General features: G+C 55.2%; 1 protein-coding gene across 1 annotated transcript in view; it reads left to right on the forward strand.

Annotated features, from left to right (window-relative positions):
• Positions 1 to 24,977, forward strand: part of UBE3B (ubiquitin protein ligase E3B) — a 41,591-nt gene that overhangs the window by 11,642 nt on the left and 4,972 nt on the right. The window contains exons 9-24 of the mRNA XM_051972994.1: positions 352 to 434; positions 1,269 to 1,374; positions 1,951 to 2,071; positions 3,860 to 4,037; positions 5,184 to 5,356; positions 7,685 to 7,852; positions 8,663 to 8,834; positions 10,824 to 10,942; positions 12,214 to 12,328; positions 13,313 to 13,412; positions 14,344 to 14,463; positions 16,005 to 16,181; positions 16,267 to 16,377; positions 17,569 to 17,706; positions 18,083 to 18,148; positions 19,556 to 19,614. Of these exons, the coding sequence (XP_051828954.1) occupies positions 352 to 434; positions 1,269 to 1,374; positions 1,951 to 2,071; positions 3,860 to 4,037; positions 5,184 to 5,356; positions 7,685 to 7,852; positions 8,663 to 8,834; positions 10,824 to 10,942; positions 12,214 to 12,328; positions 13,313 to 13,412; positions 14,344 to 14,463; positions 16,005 to 16,181; positions 16,267 to 16,377; positions 17,569 to 17,706; positions 18,083 to 18,148; positions 19,556 to 19,614 (2,006 nt within the window). The remainder of the gene's footprint in view (positions 1 to 351; positions 435 to 1,268; positions 1,375 to 1,950; positions 2,072 to 3,859; positions 4,038 to 5,183; positions 5,357 to 7,684; positions 7,853 to 8,662; positions 8,835 to 10,823; positions 10,943 to 12,213; positions 12,329 to 13,312; positions 13,413 to 14,343; positions 14,464 to 16,004; positions 16,182 to 16,266; positions 16,378 to 17,568; positions 17,707 to 18,082; positions 18,149 to 19,555; positions 19,615 to 24,977) is intronic.

A 24,977-nucleotide genomic window follows, 5' to 3' on the forward strand; every position in this document is an offset into this window, starting at 1 on the left:
GTTGTGGGGTCCTGCTCTCTTTGCTGGAATTTGGGAGATCCCCCTTCTTGTGACTCCAAAGTAGGGAATCAGGTACCTTGAATGGTCACTGGTTGGACTAGGAAATGAGGGGAGAGGAAGGAAACGGAAGGGGGAGAAAGGCCTTGCCCCGGAGCCCCGCCAGCCCCAGGGCAGGTGCTCGGTCCCTGGCGGTCCAGTCCGGGATACGGCTTCTGGGAGCCCAGGATCCTCCTGAGAGTTTGTAGAGCAGCTCCAGCCCCATCCTTTTGCAACACTTCCTTTTACATTGAAAAATCCACCACTTTGGTGGAGGATCGGAGGCTCCCTGGAGACCAGGCCGTCTTCTTTCAGATCCTGTTAAGAAATGGGTTGGCGAGGTCCAGACCGTCTCTGACCAGAGGCATGTTAGCTGCGATCTTCACTCTGGCTTCCCGGTGAGTCATCCAGGCTGGGGATGGTGCCCGAGGCCGGGGGCTCTCAGAGCCAGGGAGGAGGCTGGGCAGCCCCCAACCTTACCGGGGAGGCCGCCCAGCTGGGACGTGGCAGCCGGAGAGTCGGGCCCAGCTCTCCAGAGCTTCAGCGTCCCCACGACCCCTACTTTGTAGTCCCTGATTTGTCCTTCAGGAGCTTTTCCTGCATCTGGTCATTGCTGGAGGTCACGTGGCACTTTAGGGATCACAAAACACTTCACAGATAGCTCATTTTATCATCAGCCCTGAGAAATGGGCCCCGCTGCGATCTGTTTCACAAATAGGGAAACTGAGGCTGAGACGTAAAGTGGCTTGTCCAGGGTCTCAACCCATCATTGAGCCGAGATGACAGGAGGACAGCGATCCACGCGCCCTCTTGGTTGAGGCAAATGTCCAGGGCCACCTTTTTTTAAACCTGGTTTTTAGGCAGCAGCCTGGGTGGCCCCGTCTAGTTCTGAGCCAGCCCTCACGTCCCAGAGTGGCAGGAGCCGCCTCTGGGGCCAGGAGGCTTAGGCAAAAGCCGGGGACCGCTTCTCTGCAGTCTCCTAGAGCTCTGCTCCGTGCCCCGGCTTCCCGGTGTGGGGGACTCTGGGGCAGCCCTGACCCTCAGCCTCCAGACCCGCAGCTTTAGCCGGACAGCCGGTCCTCTCGGGCCCCCTGGTAGCAGGCCGTGGTTTCAGAGCCCCCTTTGTGTTTTCTGGCTGAGCCGCCCCATGGATTTGCCCGGCACGGGGCGGAGAGGTGGGGGGGCCCTCCCCCCCGTGAGAAAGCGCCTGATGAGTGTCTGTCTGCGCCCAGCCCCGTGATTGCTGCTCATTTTTCGGACAATCTCCTACGCCCGTTCCTCATCCACATCATGTCAGTGCCTGCCTTCGTGGCGCACCTCAGCATGCTGGCCCCCAAGGTGAGTGGGCCCCCGGATCTCGGCCCCGTTCTCTCTGGCTTCGCCCTGAACGGAGACTTTCTGGGTTTCACGTCCCCTTAGCAGCGTTCCCCCGCTTATTTCCTTCCCTTTACTGCCTTGGCCCAAAAGCGAGCCTTCCTCCTCAGCTCGCTTCCCTAGCCTGGGGCCCCTGGGAAGGTGGGAAGGCCGGAGCCCGCAGACAGCGCCCCCCCTCAGCTGCCACGTGCCTTCCTGTCCTCGAGGCCCCCAACGTGGGGCTGAGCCCTGGGAGGGCCAAGGGGGTGGTCAGTCAGGGAGCGTTCCGACCGGGCGCCTGCTCGGGACCCTCCCAGCTCTGGAATTCTGGGCCCTCCCTCCCCACTCCCATTCATGGTCTCTGGGCGATCTTTGGCTCCCTCCAGCTCGTTGCCTCGCAAGCCCCCAGATCAGGGTTTTCGTGTCATGTCCCTGAGCTGGCACTGGGGGGCTCCCTTCTTCAGAGCATCATTGCCCGGTCTTTGGGTGGGGGTGGGGGAGCGAGAAGACTCTTTCCAGGAAGAATTTATGGTTATTTAATTCACGTATGATCCCCGGCAGCGCCTCGTTGTGCTGGAATATCACGACTTTCTTCGTAAGTTCATTCTGTTTCTGAGTCGCAAGGATCGCTGTGTGGACGTCTGCGAGTGCTTGGAAGGGAGCCACACTCTCTGTTTACTGGGTAAGTGCCGGGGACCCGGGTTGGAACACGAGAAGGGCCGACGGAGCTCTTGGAACGGACCAGGAAATGTTCTGGAGGGGGCGGGCGGAATCCCCAGGTTTAAGGAGGGATATGGGAGAAGTCCATTTTACAGACTGGTAAACTGAAGCTAGAGAAATGTAGCCCAGCATCCCAGACTAGGGAAGCATCAGACAAAATCCCAGTGGAGGCTGTTCCTCAGTCAGTGAGCTTTAACAAGCCCCCAAGTGGCAGGTTTGGAGGCCAGAAAGCCACCCTCTTAGTCCCCACCTTCTGCGAGAAAAGGGCCTCGCTAGCCCGGTGTCCACAGGACGCAGCCGCTCATTTCTCCCCCAGTCAGGAGCACGCGCCCTGTGTGAGGCGGCCCTCGAGCCAGCCAGGGACTCGGGGGGGCCTGAGGGAGGCCTGGAACGCCGGGTCCAGGAGGGGGAATGGAGGGACGGCAGGAGCTGGATTCAGATGTGGCCCAGACCCCCTGGCTGGGGGGCTCCGGGCACATCACGCAACCCGATCAGAAGCGAGGGGCCTGCTGGGATGGCTGGAGGCGCCCACGTGCCCGGCAGAGAAGTCTGCATTGTGTTGAAAGCAGTGGGGAAGCGGCTACTGTGGGACCGGCCGTTTGTCCTCAGCGCCGAGGAGAGCGACTCCTCGTTCCCCCCACTCTGGAGTCTGCCCACAGGGCACGTTCTGGGAGGCCCCGGAGTCTTCTTGGGGGGACATCAGGACGGCCTTGTGAGTGGGGCGCTCTTGGGGGCCGGAGTTGGGCTCTGAGGCCGAGTGAAAGGGCAGCAGCCGAAATTAGCACGCCAGCCCTGGAGGGAGTTTGGAGGAAATGGGGTCTGAAAAGCCTGAGACCCCCGGAGGAAGCTGGCTGGATTAGAGCTCGGGAGAGGTCACTGACTGGAACATTGGCTTTGGGCCAATGGCTGTGTCTGTGGCGATGGATGAGATCATCGGCAAGGTGAGGGGGCGGCAGCCACCCAGGAGCGGGCCCAGAAATGCCCGCTGAGCCAGCCGAGGGCACTGGTGAAGAGTGGAGTGGTCCGACAGGGAAGGGGAGCCCCAGCAGGAAGGGGATCACGGAAGCAGGTCGAGAGCTCGGCTGGGAGCGCTCCTCCGGGGCGTGGACTGTCCGGGAGGCCGAGGCCGATGGACACAGGCGTCCCCAGGTCAGAACGCCATCTGCCGGCCACCCTGCTGCCTGAGGCGGTAGGAGGCTGGGGTGCTTGGCCTTCCAAGACCCTTCTGAGTGGCTAACGTTGGGGTATCTGAGGTGAGGAGGCTCGGAGAAGCCCTCGGAGAAGCGAGCAGGCTCCCCGTCGGCCGGGCCCTCCCGCAGCAGCTCCTGAGCGGGATCGCCTCGGCCACCCTGGTCCCCTTCGGACAATGGGGGCTTCGGTCTGTCTGTGGCTGCTCCCCGGCTCGAAAGGGCACTGAGGTGTCTCGAGAGCCTGAGTGGGAAAAGCAGGTGACCTGAATTCAGCTCTCGCTCTCCCAGCCTCCCTGAGGGTCAGTTTTGTCATCCCTAAAATGGGACTACCCCCCGCTCGCTTTGATCCAGGGTTGTCCTGAGGAATGAGTGGGGGGGTGATCACAGATCATCAGGTGTGATAGAAACGAGTCATGTCATGATTTGAATTCCTCACTGTCCCCCCGAAAAGGGGAGGCCGAGGCCCCCAGCTCTGCTTCCTGCCTCCCGCTGAACTGGCAGACCCCCTCCCCCGACTGAACGAGGGCGCCCCCGACGGCTCCTTCCTTCTCTCGCCGCAGGCAACATCATCCACTTGGGCTACCTGACGAGCCACGTGCTGGAGGAGGAGACCAAGCACTTTGTGAAGGTGCTCATCGAGATGCTCTCCTACTGCCAGCAGTACGTGTCCCTGAAGCGGTCCAACCTGACGCACTGGCACCCGGTGCTGGGCTGGTTCTCCCAGTCGGTGGACTATGGGTGAGTGCCGGCCAGGAGCTCCGGCCAGGCCCAGGGCCGTACGGAGGGAGAGCCGGGGGCACAGGGGGGCACGGGGCGGGAGGCGGCCAGGGCGCTCCCGGGGGAGCCTTGTGGGAGCATCCAGGGGCCCCGGGTCTTTCCCAGCTCTCCTGCCGGGTCAGTTGTTGCGGGGTGTCTGCCATGTGCTTGGTCCTTGTGGGGGCCTCTGCCTTCAGGGACCGCAGAATGCAAGTGGGGAGCCTAGAAGAGCGGGGACGAGCCGGGCCTCGGGGAACAGGCCTGAGGGTGGCATATTGGGGGCACCGGGAAGAGGTCAGTGGGCGCAAAGCCCCCTCGGTGGGCAGGGCATTTGGAGTTCCATTGTAGACCAAAAGGGCGTCAGGGAGAGGCAGCCCCGGAAGGACTTGGAGCAGGGGAGAGACCCAGCTGGCTCCAGACTTAGTTTGGCTTCAGTGTCCAGGAGAGATTGAAGGGAAGGCCCCTGAAGGCCGGTGGGCAGGGGCACTCAGCTTGGCATGAGCGCCTAGGCTGGAGCCCCGGGGGCAGGGACCTCTTGTACCTAAGCATGATCTCCTCCCCCGGGCTCTGCAAAGTGGGGGGGCATGGTCACCGAAGTCTGGCCCAGGCCGGGTAGCTCCAGGAGGACCGAGGGGGGAGGACTGGCTTCCTCGGGGGCCCATGGCCTCCCCTGCCGCTGGTTAAAAAGTGAGTCTCGCTGCCAAAGGAAAGGCCTCCCCTGCCCACACAGCTCCAGGAAGAAACCAGAAACGCTTCAGCCTAAGGGCTGACCCAGGTTGGGGGGAGGAGAATGAGCCCAAAGCCCCCCGGAACGGGGTGGGGCTGGGGGGCTGCAGGGCCGGCTCCTCTCGGGCAGTGTCTGGCTGTGGGCTTGACTTAATTTTGGGGATGGATGGAGCGAGACGGGAGACGGCGCTTCTTAAGTGCTTCTTTACTGCGGGTCAGGAGCTCTAAGAGCTCGGCATATGGACGAGGGATAAAGGGCAGTCCCTCCTTCCCTTGAGGAGCTGGTGTTCATGGGGGACCCCACGCCGCAGGGGGAGGGGCTGGCCGGGTACGGGCACAGGGGGGAGCCCAGAGTGGCCGGCAGGGGCGCAATCTCAGACCTCCTCCTCCTCCTCCTCCTAGTCTGAACGAATCGATGCCTTTGCTCACCAAGCAGCTGCAGTACCTGTGGGGAGTCAGGATCATCCGCATCCTCTTCCGAGACATCCTCAGCAAGAAGCTGCTGGAGAACCCCGAGACCAGTCACGCCGCGGCCACGGCCTCAACCTCCCCCCCCAGCAGCCTCCCTGTGAAGAGTGAGTCGGGCCCTCTGGGGGGAGCCCCCGGACGTGGCTCCGGAAGGGGCCGCCCTCCTGTCACTCTTTCCCTCCGGTAGCAGAAGGCATTGAGGAGGGGCGGGTCTCTGTCTGTCTGTCTGCCACCACATCGCTCCCCCTCGAGGGCCAGTTGGCGGGCCTGCATTGCTCGAGAGGCCCCTGAGCAGGTCCTTGGGGGACAGACACGGCCTTCTGGGGGGTGGGAGTCTGAACTCGCCCTCTGGCCTCCGAGGCCCCCGCCTGGACGCGCACGAGCCCGTGGGGACGCCGGCCTCTCGCTTGGGTCCCTTGTGCTCGTTAGCCCTGGGGCAGCCACAGTGAACACACCGAACCCCACTGGGACAGGAGCCCTCCCCACCCCCGGCTGCTTCTCGGGGCTTCCGTGAAAAAGCCAGCAGGGTGCATGGGAAACCCAGGATGCCCCAGCTGGGAGACAGGGGGGTCTGAAGGTTCTAGCTGAGAGCTCCCCTGGAACAGGGAATGTCGGGGCCGGGAGGGGCCTGAGAACAGAAGGTCTTAGAACTGCTGGGAGGGGCTTAGAACTGGAGCGGTCAGAGGTAGAGGGGCCTTAGAACAGGGGAGGTCAGAGGTAGAGGGGCTTAGAAAGGGGGGTGTCGGGGTGGGGAGGGGCTTAGGACAGGGGGTATCGGGGCTGAGAGGGGCCTTAGAACAGGGGATGTCGGGGCTGGGAGGGGCCTTAGGACAGGGGGTGTCAGGACTAGGAGGGGTCCTAGAACAGGGGGTGTCAGGGCTGGGAGGGATCTTAGAACAGGGGGTATCGGGGCTGAGAGGGGCCTTAGAGCAGGGGGTGTCAGGCCTGGGAGGGGCCTTAGGACAGGGAGTCTCAGGGCTGGGAGGGGCTTTAGAACAGGGGGTTTCAGAACTGGGAGGGGCCATAGAACATGGGGTATCAGGCCTGGGAGGGGTCTTAGAACAGGGGATGTCAGGCCTGGGAGGTGCCTTAGAACAGGGGGTGTCAGATCTGGGAGGGGCCTTAGAACAGGGGGTATCTGGACTGGGAGGGATCTTAGAACAAGGGGTGTCAGGACTGAAAGGCGCCTTTGAGCACGGGATGTCAGGGCTGGGAGGGGCCTTCGGACAGGGGGTATCGGGGTCGGGAGGGATCTTAGAACAGGGGGTGTCAGAGCTGGGAGGGGCCTTAGAACAGGGGGTGGCAAGTCTTGGAGAGGCCTTAGAAGAGGGAGTGTCGGAGCTGGGAGAGGCCTTAGAACAGGGGGTAACAGGTCTTGGAGGGGCCTTAGAAGAGGGAGTGTCGGAGCTGGGAGGGGCCTTAGAACAGGGGGTGACAGGTCTTGGAGGGGCCTTAGAACAGGGGGTGACAGGTCTTGGAGGGGCCTTAGAACAGGGGGTGACAAGTCTTGGAGGGGCCTTAGAACAGGGGGTGACAAGTCTTGGAGAGGTCTTAGAAGAGGGAGTGTCAGGACTGAGAGGGGCCTGAAAACGGGGTTGGGGGAGACTCAGGGTCGAGAGGGGCCTTAAACGGGGGTGTCAGGGCTGATAGGGGCCTTAGAGATCCTCTAGTTCGGCTTCCTTGTCTTTTTTAGAGTGCCCCAGTGGGGCAGAGCTTCCTTACAGTCAGGGCCAGCTCTAGGCCTAGAACCCAGCTCTCTCAGACTCCCCAGAGAACAGGAGAGCTTCCTGGGAAGGCCTGCGGCGGCCCTGGCACTTAAAATCAGACTCTGGGGCTAAAGCAGAGCTGCCCAGCAGGTCCCGCTCTGCCTCTCAGTGGGGAGAAGGACGAGCAGCCCCCTGGCTCTGGGCAGGAAAGGCTGAAGTCACCGCGGTGCCACTTTGGAGGCTTGTCAAGGATGGTTAGTGCGGGCCCTGCAGCTCGAGGACCCCCGGCGGGCTCCAGGGAGGTTGGACAAGAGGCCCGGGAGCGGGAAGGCTCCTGAGAACCATCTCACCCAGGTCCCCCCGCGGGGGGCGCCATAAGCTCGTCAGCGCAGTCTGTGGGGTCAGCACTGTCGGCAGGCCAGCTCCCCGCTCTCCAGGGTCCTGAATGTCGGCCCTGGGAGGCAGTGGTGGGGCGAGGCAGGAGGAGGGCCGGAGCCCTCGGGAGGCGTCCCTTAATGGCCTCTCCCCCACGGGCCTTAGGCCGAGTCTGTGAAAGCCTCGTGGCGGAGTTTGCTTCTGCAGGGAAGAAAGCCGGGAGCCCAGAGGCGGGCCCTGCCCCCAGAGCGGCCGCTTAGGTTTCTCTGCCTGGCCAAGGCCAGCCCAGGTGGTCGGCTCCAGAGGGGGAGGGCTTCCTGTCCCACACTCAGGCCGGGCCCTCCCTCCTGCCAGGTCTCTTCAAGCGCGCGTTCCAGAAGTCCTCGTCAGTCCGGAACATCCTCAAGCCCATCGGCGGGAAGCGTGTGGATTCGCCAGAAGTCCAGAAGGTCTGCAACGTGTGTGTGCTCTACCAGACCGCGCTGACCACCCTGACCCAGATCCGGCTGCAGATCCTGACAGGTCACTCCCTCCCCGGGCTCCCTGCTGGAGCAGCCTTGTGCCTGGGGGTTGGGCTGGGCTCTGAAGTGAAGAAAACAGTCCTGTTTGAGCCCAACAGCACGGGCGTCTCCTAATCCTCTCCATTCTGTTCCTGCTGCCTGGTTTCTGTTTCCGTGCCGAGGTGCAGATTCACAGAGCACGGAAGAGTCTAGTTCAGGGCTTGACAGGTTAGATTTGGTGTGGGGGGCTCCGGGTCATGCGAGCTCTATTATCGACCCCCAACCTGTGTCGCTGGGCCAGTACTTTGACCCTCTGTCGTCCCCTCCAGCCCTAAATCGAGGATCCTCAGGTTCTGGCTGGGTGTTGGGGGCTGGACAAGGACCCTGCCTCTTGTTACCCACTCTGAGTCACTCTCTGCCTTTGCCTTTCACTGGGGTGCTTTGAGAGGAATCAGTCAGGGAGACATCCGATAAATCCCTTGTCTCTCAACTGCCAGGCTCCGGGCCCTTCTCGCAGGGCTCGCCCCGTTGGGCCAGGAGCAGATCTCCACCCCTCCCTTTTCCTCTCCTTCCTGTTCCCTCTGGTTCTGGGAACCATCAGGATGTCTGCCATTGCTGTGACACTGTCACCCAAGGCCTTGGGGGAAAGGAGGGCATCGTGAGGGCGGCTCCCTCTCCATCGGATGGCCTCCGCCAAGTGGCCTCTGGGAGCCTGGCTCTGCTTGGGGCAGGCTGTGGCTACACCCTGGGGGCCCGGCCCACATCCCGAGGCGCCTTGGGGGTCAGGAGAGAAGGGACTGACCTCCGCGCGGGCTTTTCTCTGCCTTCACAGGCCTCACTTACCTCGATGAGCTCCTGCCCAAACTGTGGGCGTTTATCTGTGAGCTGGGACCCCAAGGGGGCTTGAAGCTCTTCCTGGAATGTCTGAACAGTGACAACGAAGACTCCAAGCGGCTGCTGGCCATGCTGACCTTGTTCTGCGACTGCTCCCGGCACCTCATCACGTAGGTGGCTCTGGGGCTCGGGGCTCGGGCCTTCCTTACAGTGAAGCGGGGGGGCGAGGGGAGATGCTCTTGTAGGGTTGGAAAGGAAGCCTCCCGGCCAGCTGGAGTGTGCGTGCGGGACTCAGGATCTCAGGGTCAGGAGGCACCCAGGGAATCTCCCAGCATCCCTCACAAGCGGCCCCTTGCATTGTAGGAGAGCGTCTCTTTGCATCAATTCTAAAAGTTGCCTCCTTGCAACTTGCGCACATTAGAGATATTTCTGCCCCTCCCCCCCGGAGGACAGAACAAGTGAAGCTCCCCTCCCAGATCTCTTGGGAGGACTGAAGTCCTCAGCAAGGTTTCTCTTCTCCAGGTGAATGTCCCCACATCCTTCCGCCCACTGCTGTCCTCCTGACCCCCTTTGGCTCCTCTTAGACTTTTGTACATTTTGGGGCTCAGCAGCAGCTCAGGGTAGCAGGGTCCCCCAGAACTGCCTTCTTTCTGTCCCCCTCCCCCAGGCTTTTTTCTAAAGTATTGCTGCCTTCTCCCAGCCTGAAGGGGTTTTATTTGAATGTTTTGGTGATTCGTTTTAGAATGGTGATCTTCACAGAATAACCTCTATTTAATGTAGATTCTAATAGTTTTTTTTTTTAATTTCATCTCAAAAGGTACTTATTTGTTTTTTGTTTTCATTATTTAATTTTTCTCCCTTTTAAACCTGTCCTGGATACCTTAGAATCAGCCGGAGTCAGAATAAGAAAAGTCCTTGGTCTTTATTCTTGATCTTTAGGGGTAGAAGTGAAGGGGAAGGAAGCAGGATCTCCACAACCTCCTCCTTCCTCATCCACCGCCAAAGTGACTCTGTCTTGTCTTACTCCATCCCCTAATCCTTCCCACAATTCTCTGTATATACCAAAAGATTGAGTGGGAAGGGCCATTTCCCAAGCATATGCTAATAGAGTATTGTCCAATCGGTTGTCCAGTGCATCAACTTGAGTTTCAGCCATTTACATAAACCCACGTTAGCTAGTGGTTTACGTTTTCCTAACTCTTTCCAAAAGAACTGCTCCTATCACATGAGGGGTCGATTTTTTAAAAAGAACTTAACAAGTGTTTGTTTTTTCTCCCTCTCATCACACCACGTTCCCTCTCCCCCCGAAAAAGGAAACTAGCCAGCACGCTTAGCTTTTGGTAGTTGGCATCCAGCTGGGAGGGATATTTAATGGGCGAGATGGCGAGCTAAAAGATTTGGGCATTGAGAGCGTTGAGATGAAACATTTACATTAAGCGCTTTATAAGTATTAGCTCTTCTGAGCCCCGCAGTGACCTTGGAAGTAAGGTTGTTGTCATCCCTGTTTTACAGATAGGGAAACAGAGGCAGGTAGCTGTGAAGTTTGTCCACTGCAAGTTGCCTGAATCTAATGAAATGAAACTTAACTATAAAGCCTTGCACTTTGGTAAAAAAAAATTCCTAATGGGGACGACATGGTCAGCAATTCTAAAACGTTCGTGGGGCTTTTATGGAGGACAAGTTCTCCTCTGTCAGCAGTGGGTTGTGGGAGCTCTTACTCTTCCCCTTCCCCCACTTTAAGAAACTAGTCACTTCTGGGCTCGAAGGAAGTGACAGAAACCCCATGATTGTCTCAGGTCAGACCCTGTCCAGACTGCGTTCAGTTTTGGGGGACGTGGGTCTGGAACAGGTTGCTCCAGGTCATTCCCTGGAAGGGTCCCCTGAAGGGGGGGATGGGGAAGAGCAGACCCAGTCCAGGTTTGAGAAGCCTCCGTAGGAAGAGGGCAGTAGTGGGAGAACGAGGCTAGGCCCCAGGGCCAAGGGCTATCAGGCAGGCCATGTTTCCCAGGCGCCCGCTTCCCCCAGCCCTGGGGCCGCATGGGCAGCCATAGCTGGAGAGCCTGGGCCCGAGGGGCTCTCTTCAGGCCAGGGTTGGTCCCTGGGCCCCTCCCACCTGTAGGAAGCCATCTTCTGAGCATGTCCTTCTCTTTGTCCTTTAGAATCCTCGATGACATCGAGGTGTACGAAGAACAGATCTCGTTCAAGGTCGAAGAGCTGGTCACCATCTCGTCGTTCCTGAACACGTTCATCTTCAAAATGATCTGGGACGGGCTCCTGGGTAAGGGAGGCTGTGGTCATGGGTCCTCTGTGAGGGACTAGATGCTCTGGTCAGTCATAATGCAGAGCGGGGGAGGGCACCGGAGCGGGGGAAAGTGCTGGCATGCCTTTCAGACGGGCGCTCACGGGCAGAGCTCGTCCCCGCCCCGGCCTCCCTCGTAAAATAAGCGTCACACTCATCCACGTAGCGCCAGATGGCTCTGAGACACTCCACCACAAAGAACCTCCACCTTACAGAAAAGGAAACTGAGGCTCTGAGAGGGTAAGGGCGGTCAGATAAGTGTCTGCGGCAGGATTCACACTTGGGTCTTCTGACTCCGTTCAGGGCCCCCTTTCATGGCAGAGTGTGACTTGGCAGAATTGCCTGGAGGGGAACCTTTGTGAGCCTTCCACTGGGGAAGCGTCTTGTTCCCATCCAGCCCCCCAGAAAACTGCCCCGTGCTTCAGACCCTCTCTTAGCTGGCCGCCATCACGGCTCAAGGCAGCAGGAACGGGTTCCAATCCTGCTGCTCCCGGGGATCTCTTTCCTCTATCGTCTTCCTCATTGTGTGGAGAGCGGGAAACGAAGGCACACTGAGCTTCAGAGGCCCTGAGTGTGCAGGCTGGCCCAGGGCAGAGTCCGGCCTCCCGGCTCCGTCCACGGGCTTCATTAAGAAAGAGGCGCTGCCATTCCGAAGCGTCTGGACAGCCGAGTGGGTGCCGCCCAGACCCGGCAGGGACCCTAGCCCTCAGGAGCTCCACGCTGCGCAAAATGGCGTTGGCTCCAAGGTTTGCCAAGCGAGCGAGCTTCCTGATGTGCCCCTCAGAGCTCTTCTCTGAGGCGGCTCCTTCCAAGAACATTATCCCCATTTCACAAGTGAGGAAATTGAGCTTGACACAGATCTCGCCGCAACCCCAAAGCTAGTAAGTGTCCAAGGTGGGCTTGACCCAGCCTAGCGTTCCTCCTCCTGCCCCGTGGCTGGGCCAGTCCCTTCAGCTTTCTGAGTATATTCAGCAGTAAAGTGGAGGGAATGGGCCTTTATCATCTGCCCCACGGGGCTATCGAGGGGAAAGGCTCAGCACGCCTCCACGGGCCGGAGAGTCTCACCTGTTTGTCCTTCCGGCTCTGAGCACGTCTTTCAGGCCGTGGGACCAGCTTTTTGGACTTGTTTGGGCCGTGTCTCGTAGCTTTGGTTCCGGGGGGAGCGCCCAGAGCAGGGTGCTCCTTTCCGTTTCTGCCGGCCGTGGCCCACACTGGCACAGACAGTGAAGCTCGCTCCCTTTGCCCTGCAGACAACGCCAAGTCAGAGACCCTGGAGTTATTCTTCTCGGTCCACGGGTGGCTGATGGTGCTGTATGAAAGAGACTGCCGTCGGCGCTTTGCCCCCGACGATCACTGGCTGCGGAAGTAAGTGACCCGGGGGATGAGGGCTACTAGAAGCAGCAGGGTCCCCGCCCATGCGGTGGCCGGTGCCGGATCAGGACTCTCCGGCTCTCCAGGCAGGCCCTCGTGGAGCATGTCAGTGGGGCACGTCCTGGGAGGCCTGGCGAAAGCTGGGGGCTCCTCCACAGTTACATGCACAGAATTAAAGTGCAGAGGATAATAGTGGAGATCAGCTATACTGATTCTTTTTCCATCCAAGTCCAGGGCTCCGTAATTAAGCATCCCAGATATGGGGACCCCATTGCTGGCCCAGAAGGCAGAAGGTCTAGATTCTAATCCTGGCACCAGCTAACTGGGCCATCACGAAGAGGTCCCCTGCCCTCTGTGGGCCTCGGGTGGTTGGGTAACCACGTGATCCGGACGTTCCCAGGGTGCTCTTACAGTTTGGTGGTTGTACAGGGGGGTGTGTCCAGGGCTGGGTTCAGGGCTGCTCCAACTGCAGCCGAGACCGATACCTCTGGTAACCGCCCCCTGGCCCTGCCAGCTCTGAGAGGCCGGGCAGCCCCCACTAGAGAAAACAAGCTCCTGACCGAATCCTTGATGAGAAGGGGCTTTCAGATAATCCGGGTGCGGCAGAGCCGCGGGTTCCCTTTCAGTTGCCACAAGGCTCAGAATGTCCAAATTCAGATCCTTGTCATCCTGGCCCTAACAAGTGGCCTTTGCTTGAGGATCTGGCGTTCCCGAGGGGCTGCCCTCCTCCTCCTTGGGGGAAGAGCTACGAGGCCTCGGGCTGGAACCTCTCCGTGACTCGTGCCCGCCGGGCCTGGAGCAACCCCGGGGCTTGTGGGAAAGGCCGCAGGAGCGGGGGTCTGCCTGCTGGGCGCTGGCCCCAGCCCGCTCTGGCGCTCTGCGGAGTGACTCCCGTTCAGAACCCGCAGGCCGGTCTTGTTGGTGAGCGTGCCAGCTGTCACGTGGAATTAACTCTCGCTTGTTTTCTTTTTTTGTAAGGGATCTCAAACTCAGTGTGCTTTTCCAGGAACTGGAGAAGGACAGGAAGCGTGCCCACCTGATCCTGCAGTTTATCCCCCACGTCATTCCCCACAAAAACGTGAGTCGCCGGCAGCCCTTGGGGCCTCGACTCCTTCCCCCGGCAGGGACCGGCCTTGCCCTCGGAAGAGGGCTGTTCTCCCCTCGAGGAGACGGCTGCCAGGGCTCACAGCGGGCACCCACAACGCCCCAGACTCTTCCTGAGCAGAGTCCTCTCGGCGCTCACTGTTGAGTCAAGTCTCCAAGCGCGTGATTGACCCTCGGGAAGCCTGGTCTCTGGGCTGGAGGGCTCCTGCCCTGCCAGGTTCTTCCTCAAGTTTGGGGGATCCATTTTGAGGATTATTGTTTGGTAACAGAATGACTAATGCCTCAGGGCATTTTAAAGAGACTGACCAGCCTCTTGATTTCCCAGGCAGCCCTGGGCCTTCCTTCCCTCCTCAAGGCCTCCCCAGGCCCTTCCTCATCCTTCCCCCTCCACAATTCCTTTGAATTCACCCCCTTTGGGTTTTGTTTGTTTGTGACCATGTCCTCACCCCTCCCCCATTCCTCAGGAGAATGTAAGTGAGCCCCTTAATGACCCCGGACCCCTCTCGGGTCGTGTTTGGGTCCCTGCCTGGGGAAGCACTCGGGTAAATGGCGGCTCAGTGAGTTCTCGGTCGGGGAAGGGACGGAGTCATTTCAGTTCACATGTTCGCTGAGGCTCCGTGGTAGGCCCCATGCTGGGCACCCAGAGAGCGTGAGGGTGATGGGGGGGGACAGAGGGCCGAATGGGGGCCAAAGGAGGCGAGGAACCAGAAATAGTTGGCAGCCACACTCTAAACTGAGTCATTCAGCAAAGGAAACGTTGAGCCTGGAAATCTGGGGGGGGGTAGTGCTGCCAGGGTGGAGGGAGAGACCCCGCTCCGAGGCACCGGCCGCGGCAGACGCCCAGGTCACCCTGCCTCTGGAGGGGGGGCTGACCCGTGCCCCGGCCCTGTCCTTGCTGGTTTCAGAGGGTGCTTCTCTTCCGCAACATGGTGATCAAGGAGAAGGAGAAGCTCGGGCTTGTGGAGACCAGCTCGGCGTCCCCTCACGTCACGCACATCACCATCCGAAGGTCGCGGATGCTGGAGGTGAGCGACCGAGGTTGGCGGGGGACATTCAGCCTGGGCAGGATGGGGAGCCCTTCATGGGCTCCGAGCCTTGTCTCCTGACCTCCGGGCCTTTGGCTCAGCGGCCCGAGGGCCTTGGCCCCAGGGCTGAGCGCTCCTGCATCGACTCAGGCTCCCTCGTGCTGCTCTGGGCAGCCCCTGGGTCCCTCAGGTCCTCTCTAAGAACCATGAGGCTTCGGCACAAAATGATGCTCTAGGTGGGAGAAAGGTGCGACTGGTTGGGACCGTGCTGTGCGCCCTGCGCTTCCCGGCGTTTGGGGCAGCCATGTTCCCACGGCATCAAGGCAGTCCCTGCCTTGAACCCGGATGGCGGGCAGGACCAGGCTCCTGCTTGCTCCTCTTCCCTGGGAGTGCCTTTGATCTCCTGTCCCCTCTGAGACCAGGCAGGGCATCCTTTGTGTCCTCCTGGGTGCCTGTGGTCCATCCATTCAGATTCCTGACCACCTTAATTTGGTATTCAAGGCTCTCCAGGCTTTGATCCCCATCTGGGCCCCTGAGGCAGGGGCCCAAAGAGCCTGGGTCCTCTTATTAGTAAAATAATAAGAGCACCTACTGCCCAGGGTCCAAGTTCTTTGCAAACCTTAAAGCACTGTGCAAGTGCCAGAAAGGCAGGGAGGGGTCTGAGCCTCGTAGGTGCCCTGGTGTTCCAGTGCCCCTGGCTCTGTCTCAGTGACCTGATGGTGGCTCCATAGCCTAGAGTGGGACACGAGGAGGTCAGGGAGCCCCCCCACCCAAGCCCCGAGTCCCCTGAATGTGAGGGGGGCCCTACGAAGGCCGCCGTCATTCCATTAAACTTGGGGTGGAGAGAGCCATCCGCATGCAGAGAGCGAGCCTGGTGCCGGCCCACAGGAGGTCAGGGGTGAGCGCTGAAGTGGGGCTCCCCCAGCCCGGCTACCGTCCCCCCGGCACTGAGCAGGTCCTTGTGCTGGAGGCACCTCCTTCGTCCTGGCTGACCCCGCTCTGGAGGGTGCAGGTGGCTCAGCCCCGCTCTGTGCTTTCCGCAGGTGCAGGCGCGAGCAGTGACACAAGCTCGCCCTCTTGGACGCGCCTGTGTCAGGATCTTTTTAAATTTTGTAATAGTTTTTTGTTTTCAAAGATGGTTTTCAGCAGTCACACTTGCAGGAGCCCGTGTCCCAAAAATTTCCAGCTGGTCGGTTCCTACGGAACAATAATATTCCATAACATCCGTATACTGTAACTCATTCAGCCATTCTCCCACTGCTGGGCATCCACTCAGTCTCCAGTTTCTGGCTGCCACAAACATCTGCACATGGGGGTCCTTTTCCCTCTACGATCTCGATGGGATACAGGCCCAGTGGTAACCCTGCCAGGTCAAAGGGTTTGAGAGCCCTTTGGGATGGTTCCTGTCGCTCTCCAGAACGGCTGAATCACCACCAACGTGCCAGTGTCGGGTCGGGATTCTTTAGACGATTCGGGCGTGAGACTCGGGGAGGGCGTGGGAGGCCGGGAGCCACTCATGGACCGTCCTCTGCGTTGGGCAGGATGGCTACGAGCAGCTGCGACAGCTCTCCCAGAACGCCATGAAGGGGGTGATCCGGGTGAAGTTCGTCAATGACCTGGGGGTGGACGAGGCCGGCATCGACCAGGACGGGGTCTTCAAAGAGTTCTTGGAAGAAATCATCAAGAGGGTCTTTGACCCTGCGCTCAACCTGTTCAAGGTATGTCGGGAGCGGGAGCTGAGGGGCCTGCAGGCGAGGAAGGGGTGGGGGCCCTGGCTCAGCTCAGGCTCTCTGCGCTTTGCAGACCACCAGCGGGGATGAAAGACTCTACCCGTCACCCACGTCCTACATCCACGAGAACTACCTGCAGCTCTTCGAGTTTGTGGGGAAGATGCTGGGCAAGGCTGTGTACGAGGTGAGCCATGGGAAGAAGGGGGCCCGGGACCCAGGGGGAGGACTCTGGCCCCTACCAACCAGGGCCCCTGGGGGCCTCATCTGATATGTGGGGGGCTCCAGAGCTGTGAGCTCAATGAGAGCACCCAGCCTGATAATGGAGAGGCTATAGCCCCATCACCCAGAGCCCTCCTCAATCCAGAGGAGTGAGGGAACAGCTGGGCGGGAGCACGGGAGCCTCCGGGCCCACAGGTCCTGGCTGCATCACCCCCGGAGCACTGTCAGGCCATCAGCTGCCTCTAAGCCTCAGCTTTTTCATTTGTAGAAGGGGATCCAGCAGTGCCTCCCTCAGCTAGTGCTTGGGACCAGAACATGCTCTGTGGGTGCTGGGCCAGGATCCTTTTGTTTGAGGGGCCCTTGTCATGGGGGCAGGGGAGAGTCCAGGGAGGGGGTCTGAGCTCCAGAGATGGGGAGCGAGCCCCTCGTGAGGGAAGGCAGGCTCAGAACCCTTCTTCCCATTCAGCCAGAGGAATTCTAGACAACGGTGGTGCTTTTCGGAATGAAGTTCTCCCCATTACCATTGGGATAGGGGGGTTTGAGACTTGGGGAAGCAGACAAGGCCCTGCCCCTGGGCCTTTGTCCAGCTCTTTGTCCCTGACTCCTGGGGGAAGGGGCATTTGGGGGGTCTAGGCTGCTGTGACATCAACAAAGGCCCGAGCTGGGCGCGAGGGCTCACGTTGTCCGCGTATGATCTGCTGCGTTCTTGTCCCCTGCCTTTGCTGGCCTCTGAGCCCCCGAGGTGGACACTCTGCTGTCCCTTTTTGCTCCAGGGTCCCGGAGGGGAGGCTTATTACCTTATATCATGGAGGGAGAGCTGGGGGCTGGCTCGCTTCTTAACATCCTTGTTCCCCATGCTGCTGTGTGACCACATGTGGTGGTGATGAGCGGGGGACCCCAGACCAGGGGAGGACAAGGTGTGCAGGGCCCCAAGACCGTGGCTGACCAGTCTGGAGACCGGCCAGTCATTTATCCAACAGTGTCTGAAGAGCCTGAAGGCCCCCAGCTAGTGGAGGCGTCCCCAAGAGGCCTTGTGGGAGGGCTGGAATTTCCTTGGGGTCTGCTGCCCATCCAGCCCAGGATGATCCGGGAGCAGCTGCTGAGGGGCAAGGGTCCAAGGGCAGGGTCTGAGGCTGCCTTCTCTCTTCCGTCACAGGGGATCGTGGTCGATGTGCCTTTTGCGTCCTTCTTCCTAAGCCAGCTGCTGGGACACCATCACAGCATCTTCTACAGCTCGGTGGATGAACTGCCTTCCTTGGACGCAGAGTTCTACAAAAACCTCACTTCCATTAAGGTGGGCACGATGGGAGCCCTTGGATGAAGCCGGAGGGGGCTTCTGGATGAGGGGGAGACCCGGGGAGGAGGCAGCGGGGTTACATTCGCCTCTGCTGACCAAGCTCCCTTTGGCTACCCTCCCACTGCCTCACTCATTTCACTGACCAAGGGCCGTCCTGGGGGCCACTGCAGGCTGCCGGCCCTTCTGGAACTGCCTCTGGAGGCCAGAGGGGCTCACAGCCCACTACAGGGTCCGGGGGGTCCCGCAGACTTGAGCTGGCAGAGACAGAGCCCTTGTGAAGGTCACGGTCGGGAAGCTGCATGGGCAGAGGAGAGCAGCTCTGGGCCGCTTGAACCCGCTCTCGGCCCTGACGCCCTTCCCGTCTCTCCAACAGCGCTACGACGGAGACATCAGCGACCTGGGCTTGACGCTGTCCTATGACGAAGACGTGATGGGCCAGGTGGGACTCTGGGCCGCTTCTGTCGCGGTCCTTCCTTTTCCTTTGTGTCTGTCTGGCGGCAAGGGCCCGAGAAGCTCCCCCTCCCCGAGCATCCCCCGGGCCCTGAGCCCCCGGAGCCCCTCTGCTGAAGCCCGGGTGAGGATGATTCTTGGCTGGAGCCACAGTCTCCCTTCTGGGTGACGCGGCTGTTGGTGGCCATGGTGAGGATTAGAGGCCTTGAGAAGGAGAAGAAGCCAGCCAAGGGCGACCTCAACTCGAGGGCCAGCCATGCTGGTGATCCTGAAGAGGAAGGGAGAGAAGACAGCCTGAAACACAGAGGTCTCCTTGCCAGGGGCTTCTCTGGAGAGCTCCTTCTCACTGGCTCAGAGATCTGTGGGTGTGGGGACCCCACGGGGGAGCATAGACCCACATGGAAGACACACACACACACACACACACACACACACACACACACACGACACAGACACAGACACACACATATAAGACAGACACAGACACACAATACACACATATATAATGTGCACATATGATACACAGACCTATAATACAGATACACATGTGACATACACATATAATACACAGATATATATGATACACACAAACACACACATAACAGAGTGACACACATAATACACACAGGCACACATAATACACACAGACACACATATAATATGCATAGACACACATATACACATATAATACACAGACATATATAACACACTCAGACACATATAATACACACATGGACACACATATAATACACATGGGCACACATATAATACAAACACATAATATACACACATACAGGCACACATATAACACAGAGACACATATAATACACATAAAACACACAGACACACATATAATACAGGCGCACATAATATACACACAGAAACACATATAATACACTCAGACACAATATAATACACACACAGACACATATGATACATGTAACGCACAGATACATACATGTAATACACAAGACACATGTATTACACAGAGAGACACAGTTTTGTCTCCAAGCAGCCAGATCTGGCCTGTGTTCACTTTGGCTTGGGAAAGATCCATAAATGGGAAATGAGGTCTCCTCAATCTGTAGGGAAAATTGCCCCTGAGTCTGTGCACAAAAAAAGGTCCCCTTTGTGTCAGGGTTCCCAGATGCGCCCCAGAGGAGGATGGGTGCTTTTGGCTTAGTGCTCGCCCCTCCCTCTGTGCTTCACCTCCAGGCTCAGTCAGGGCTTGGGGTCTCTGAGGAAGGACCCTCTGGACTCATGTAGGCACCCCGTGACTGCTGCTTTGGGAGGAGCAGTCTGTCCCTGCTCTGTCATTAGCCTGGGAGTTACCTCGCCCTCTGTCTCCAGGAAAATGCCCGTCCAGTAATCACTATGCAATCTTCTTCCTCATCAGCTTGTTTGCCATGAACTGATTCCTGGAGGGAAGACAATTCCTGTGACAAATGAAAATAAGTGAGTATCACAATTAGGTTCTTCAGGTCATCGCTTGGAGAGACTTCATTCGGCTCTGCAGCCTTGTGTGGAGGATTTATGAAGATCAATGGATGTAGAAAGAGGCCATAAAGACCGTAATGGAATTTGCCAGTTACAGTTCATAGGCAGAAGTTGTATTGAATTCCATTTGCAAAATGAGAATCGACAATTTATTGTTTTCGCTAGCAGTTCTAAGGTCAAAGGCAGCCAGGCCGCAGTATTCCGAGGGACTGAGTGACAGGTCTAGGGCCAGACAGATGGGTTTGGAGCCCTGGGTGCGGGCACCGAGGGACGCTGTGACGAGACAGATCACCTGCAAGTGACAGCCTGTGGCAGGGTCCGAAAGGCCCTTCCTCTGAGGCCCCGGGATGAATCCCAGGGCCGGAGACAGGGCCTTTAGGCGCAGAGAGTCAGATGAGCCTTGGAGCTCTGCCCCCCTTATCACAGATAACCAGCTCTAGGGATGTCATAAATCTTGCTGCTGCACAGCACTGCCCATCCTCATATCCAGCCCATTAGACCCATTGATCTCATGAGCAGGGGTCCACACGGACCCCTCTCTCCATCTCCTGTCCAACAGCTGCAGCTGAGCTCTCTAGTGTCAAGGCAGCGCCCCCAGAGGTCCCATCAACTTGGACCCTCCTTGGTTTTAAGCTGGCCAGATGAGTTAGCCTTCTACTTTAGCCCGTTTGGACTCAGAAACTCGGCCTCTGCATCCCTGGGCCCTGCAGGGCTGTCCGAGGAAGCAGACCCAGGCAGGAGAAGCCCAGCCTGAGTTGTCTGGCACTCACAGCACGATCTCGCTACATGTAGGTTAGGAGGACCCTGAATTCTCAGAGGGACCCCTCAGAGGCCTTCATTCCATGAAGGTGGAAACAGCCTGGCCCGGAAAGCGGAGGGAGGGAACTCCTGCCCAATGGTCACAAAGGATAAATTGGAGAGTCAGGTCTTCAGATGTGCAATCACATAGACGTGGATAGAATTCATTAGGGTCAGCATCCTCTCACCTGAGAGGAGGAAGCAGTCATGGGTATCCAGGGTCAGTTAGTTTCTTTGTCTCTTGGGATTAAAGAGCTGCTAGTGCTAAAGCAGCATTTTCAGGTTAGTTAATGAATTCTAAGTGGAATGGAAATAATTACTTTGGAATTCACTGATTTTAGGTAATCATGAGGACTTGGCTGGGCTGAAGTGACGGATCTGAGCAAAGATTTTGCTTAAGAAATCAACAGTGGATATGATTTTTATGACTTATTTACTTTCTTTAGGAGACTTAATTGCATCGTAGTTCTTTTTGCTTAAGAGTGATTTGGATGCCAAGCACTGGTACTCATTATTTTTAAAATTGCTTTTATCAGGGTAACTAGGTGGTGCAGTGAATAGAGCACCAGTCCTGAACTCAGGAGGACCTCAGTTCAAATCTGGCCTCAGACACTTAACACTTCCTAGCTATGTGATCCTGGGCAAGTCACTTAACCCCAATTGTCTCGGCCACAAAAAAAAGTTACTTCGTTAAATATTTCCCAATTACAGATAAAAAATGTTAACAATTTTTTTTTTAATTTTGAGTTTTAAATTCTTTCCTTCCCTTTGCCTCTCCTTGAGAAGGTAAATAATTTATGTTGATTATGCTAGGTGAAGTCATGAAAAACATTTTCATATGAAACTATATTGCAAAAGAAAATAAAAATAAAGAGGATAGGAAAATGCTTCGGTCTGTATCAGAGTTCATCCGTTTTCTCTCTGAGAGTAGATAGCATTTTTCATCATGGATCCTTTGGAATTGTCTCAGATCATTATCTCAGAATAAAATCTTCCATTACAATATCGCAGTCACTATGTCCACTGTTCTCTTGCTTTTATTCCCTTCATTCAGCATCAGTTCATATAAGTCTCCCCAGGTTTTTGAGACCATGCTGCTTATTTCTTAGAGCACAATAGTATTCCATCAGAATAATCTTACCACGTCTCGTTCAGCCATTTCCCAATTGGCGGGCATCCCTTCTGCTTCCAGTTCTTTGTCACTGCAAAAAAAGCTGTTAGAAATATTTTTATACAGATAGGTCTTTTCCCTTTTCTTTCATCTCTTTGGGATATAGATCAATTAGTGTTGCTGCATGAAAGAGTGTGCATAGTTTATGACCCGTTGAGTATAGTTCCAAATGATTTTCCAGGCCACTTGGATCAGTTTACAACTCCATCAACAATGTAGTAGTGTCCAAGTTTTTCTTATCCCCTCCAGCATTTGTCATTTTTTTTTCTGTTACATTCACTAGTCTGACAGATATGAGATGGTGTATCAGAATGTCTTAATTTTTGCATTTCTCAATACTAATAGTGATTTAGAACATTTTTTTTATTATAGCTTATTATTTTATTTACAAGTTATATGCGTGGGTAATTTTTCAGCATTGACAACTGCCAAACCTTTTGTTCCAACTTTTCCCCTCCTTCTCCCCACCCCCTCTCCCAGATGGCAGGATGACCAATACATGTTAAATATGTTAAAGTATAAGTTAAATACAATATATGGATATGTGTCCGAACAGTTAATTTGCTGTACAAAAAGAATCGGACTTTGAAATAGTGTACAGTTAGCCTGGGAAGGAAATCAAAAATGCAGGCGGACAAAAATAGAGGGATGGGGAATTCTATGTAGTGGTTCATAGTCATCTCCCAGAGTTCTTTCCCTGGGTATAGCTGGTTCAGTTCATTACTGCTCTATCGGAACTGATTTGGTTCATCTCATTGTTGAAGAGGGCCACGTCCATCAGAATTGATCGTCATATAGTCTTGTTGTTGAAGTATATAATGATCTCCTGGTCCTGCTCATTTCACTCAGCATCAGTTCCTGTAAGTCTCTCCAGGCCTTTCTGAAATCATCCTGCTGGTCATTTCTTACAGAACAATAATATTCCATCACATTCATATACCACAATTTATCCAGCCATTCTCCAATGGATGGGCATCCGCTCAGTTTCCAGTTTCTGGCCACTACAAACGGGCTGCCACCAACATTTTGGCACATACAGGTTCCTTTCCCTTCTTTAGTAACTCTTTGGGGTATAAGCCCAGTAGAAATATTGCCGGATCAAAGGGTATGCACAGTTTGATAACTTTTTGAGCATAGTTCCAAATTGCTCTCCAGAATGGCTGGATGTGTTCACAAATCCACCAACAATGTATCAGTGTCCCATTTTCCCACATCTCCTCCAACATTCCGCATTATTTTTCCCTGTCATTCTAGCCAGTCTGACAAGTGTGTAGTGGTATCTCAGAGTTGTCTTAATTTGCATTTCTCTGATTAATAATGACTTGGAGCATCTTTTCATATGGCTAGAAATAGTTTCCAGTTTCTTCATCTGAGAATTGTCTGTTCATATCCTTTGACCATTTATCAATTGGAGAATGGCTTGATTTCTTATAAATTAGAGTCAGTTCTCTATAGATTTTGGAAATGAGGCCTTTATCAGAAACTTTGACTGTAAAAATGTTTTCCCAGTTTATTGCTTCCCTTCTAATCTTCTCTGCATTAGTTATCTGTCACATTTGATGTAATCAAATTTTTCTATTTTGTGATCAATAATAATCTCTAGTTCTTCTTTGGTCATAAATTCCTTCCTCTTCCACAGGTCTGAGAGGTAAACTATCCTGTGCTCTTCCAATTTATTTATAATCTCATTCTTTATGCCTAGGTCATGAACCCATTTTGACCTTATCTTGGTGTACGGTGTTAAGTATGGGTCAATACCTAGTTTCTGCCATACTAATTTCCAATTTTCCCAGCAACTTTTGTCAAACAGTGAGTTCTTATCCCCAAATCTGGGGTCTTTGGGTTTGTCAAACACTAGATTATTAAAGTTATTGTAGAGCATGTTTTTTACTATCGATAGTCTTGATTTCTTCTGAAGAATGCCTATTCAGAGCCTTTGACCTTTTATCAACTGGAGAATGGCTCTTTATTTTTATAAATTTGGCTCAATTTCCTAAACAGATAAGAAATGAGGCCTTTATCAGAGAGACTTGCCATACAGTTTTGAACTTTTTTTCTGTTTTCCTTCTAATTTTCGCTTGTGTAAAAACCTTCTAGTTTCACATAATCAGAATTATATTTTACATCCTGTGATGCTCTCTGTCTCTTATTTGGGCAACTTGTCCCTTATCCTTAGATTTGACAGGTACGTTTTTCCATGGCCCCCCAGTTTACTTGTGATATCACTCTTTATATCGAAATCATTTTTTTTGTTTTGATTTTATTTTGGTGTGAGATGTTGGTCTTTTACTAGTTTCTGGCAAAAATGTTTTCCATTTTTCCCAGGAATTTTTGTCAAATGTTGAGCTCTTACCCCCAAAACCTGGGATCTTTGGTTTATCAAACCTGGATTACCATGATCATTTTATTCCACTATATTGTATAATTAATCCATTCCATTGATTCATAACTTTATTTCTTAGACAGGACGAGACTTTTAATTGTTTTTTCCTGGTTATATGTGTATATTAACTTTTAAAATACATATTTCTTTATGAATCATATCAGGAGAGAAAAATCAGAACAAAAAGGAAAAACCACAAGAGAAAAAAACGGAAAAAAAAGTGAACATAGCATGTATTGATTTACATAATCACCATAGTTTTTGGGGGGATGCAGTTTATCCAATATCCAAAGTTTATTGGGATTGCCTTCGATTGCTGAAGCACTGAGAAGAATCAAGTCTTTCAGAGTTGATCATCGCACAATCTTGCCGTTCTGGTTCTACTTGTTTCCCCCAGCATCAGTTCTTGTAAATCTTTCCAGGCCTTTCTAAAATCAGCCTGTTCGTTGGTTTTTACACAACAGTAATATCCCATTACTTTCATATGCCACAACTTGTTCAGCCATTCCCCAAAATGGTGGCATCTGGTCATTTCCCAGTCTTTGACACCATAAAAAGCTGCTACAAACATCTTTGCACATGTGGGTCCTTTTCCTTCCTTTATGATTTCTTTGGGATACAGACCCAGTAGTGAGACTGCTGGATCAAAGGGTGTGCAGTTTGATAGCCCTTTGGGCAGAGTTCCAGGGTACACTCCAGAATGTGATTTCGGATCGGTTCACAACTCCATCAAACACGCATTAGCTTCCCAGTTTTCCCACATCCCCTACAATATTTGGCATTCTATTTTCCTGTCTTAGCCAATCTGAGAGGTGTGTAATGGTACCTCAGAGTTGTTTTATTAATTTGTTAGTTTTTCAAGGAAATAAGGGAGTGTGCAAGTGACATTTCTTACTGCATCCTTTGGCTGAAAGCATCATTAAGAGTTGCTATTCCAAAGGCCTCTTGCTTAAAGGAGATCTCTGGCTT

Source organism: Antechinus flavipes, chromosome 1 (assembly GCF_016432865.1).
Source record: "Antechinus flavipes isolate AdamAnt ecotype Samford, QLD, Australia chromosome 1, AdamAnt_v2, whole genome shotgun sequence".
NCBI classification, from domain to species: domain Eukaryota; kingdom Metazoa; phylum Chordata; class Mammalia; order Dasyuromorphia; family Dasyuridae; genus Antechinus; species Antechinus flavipes.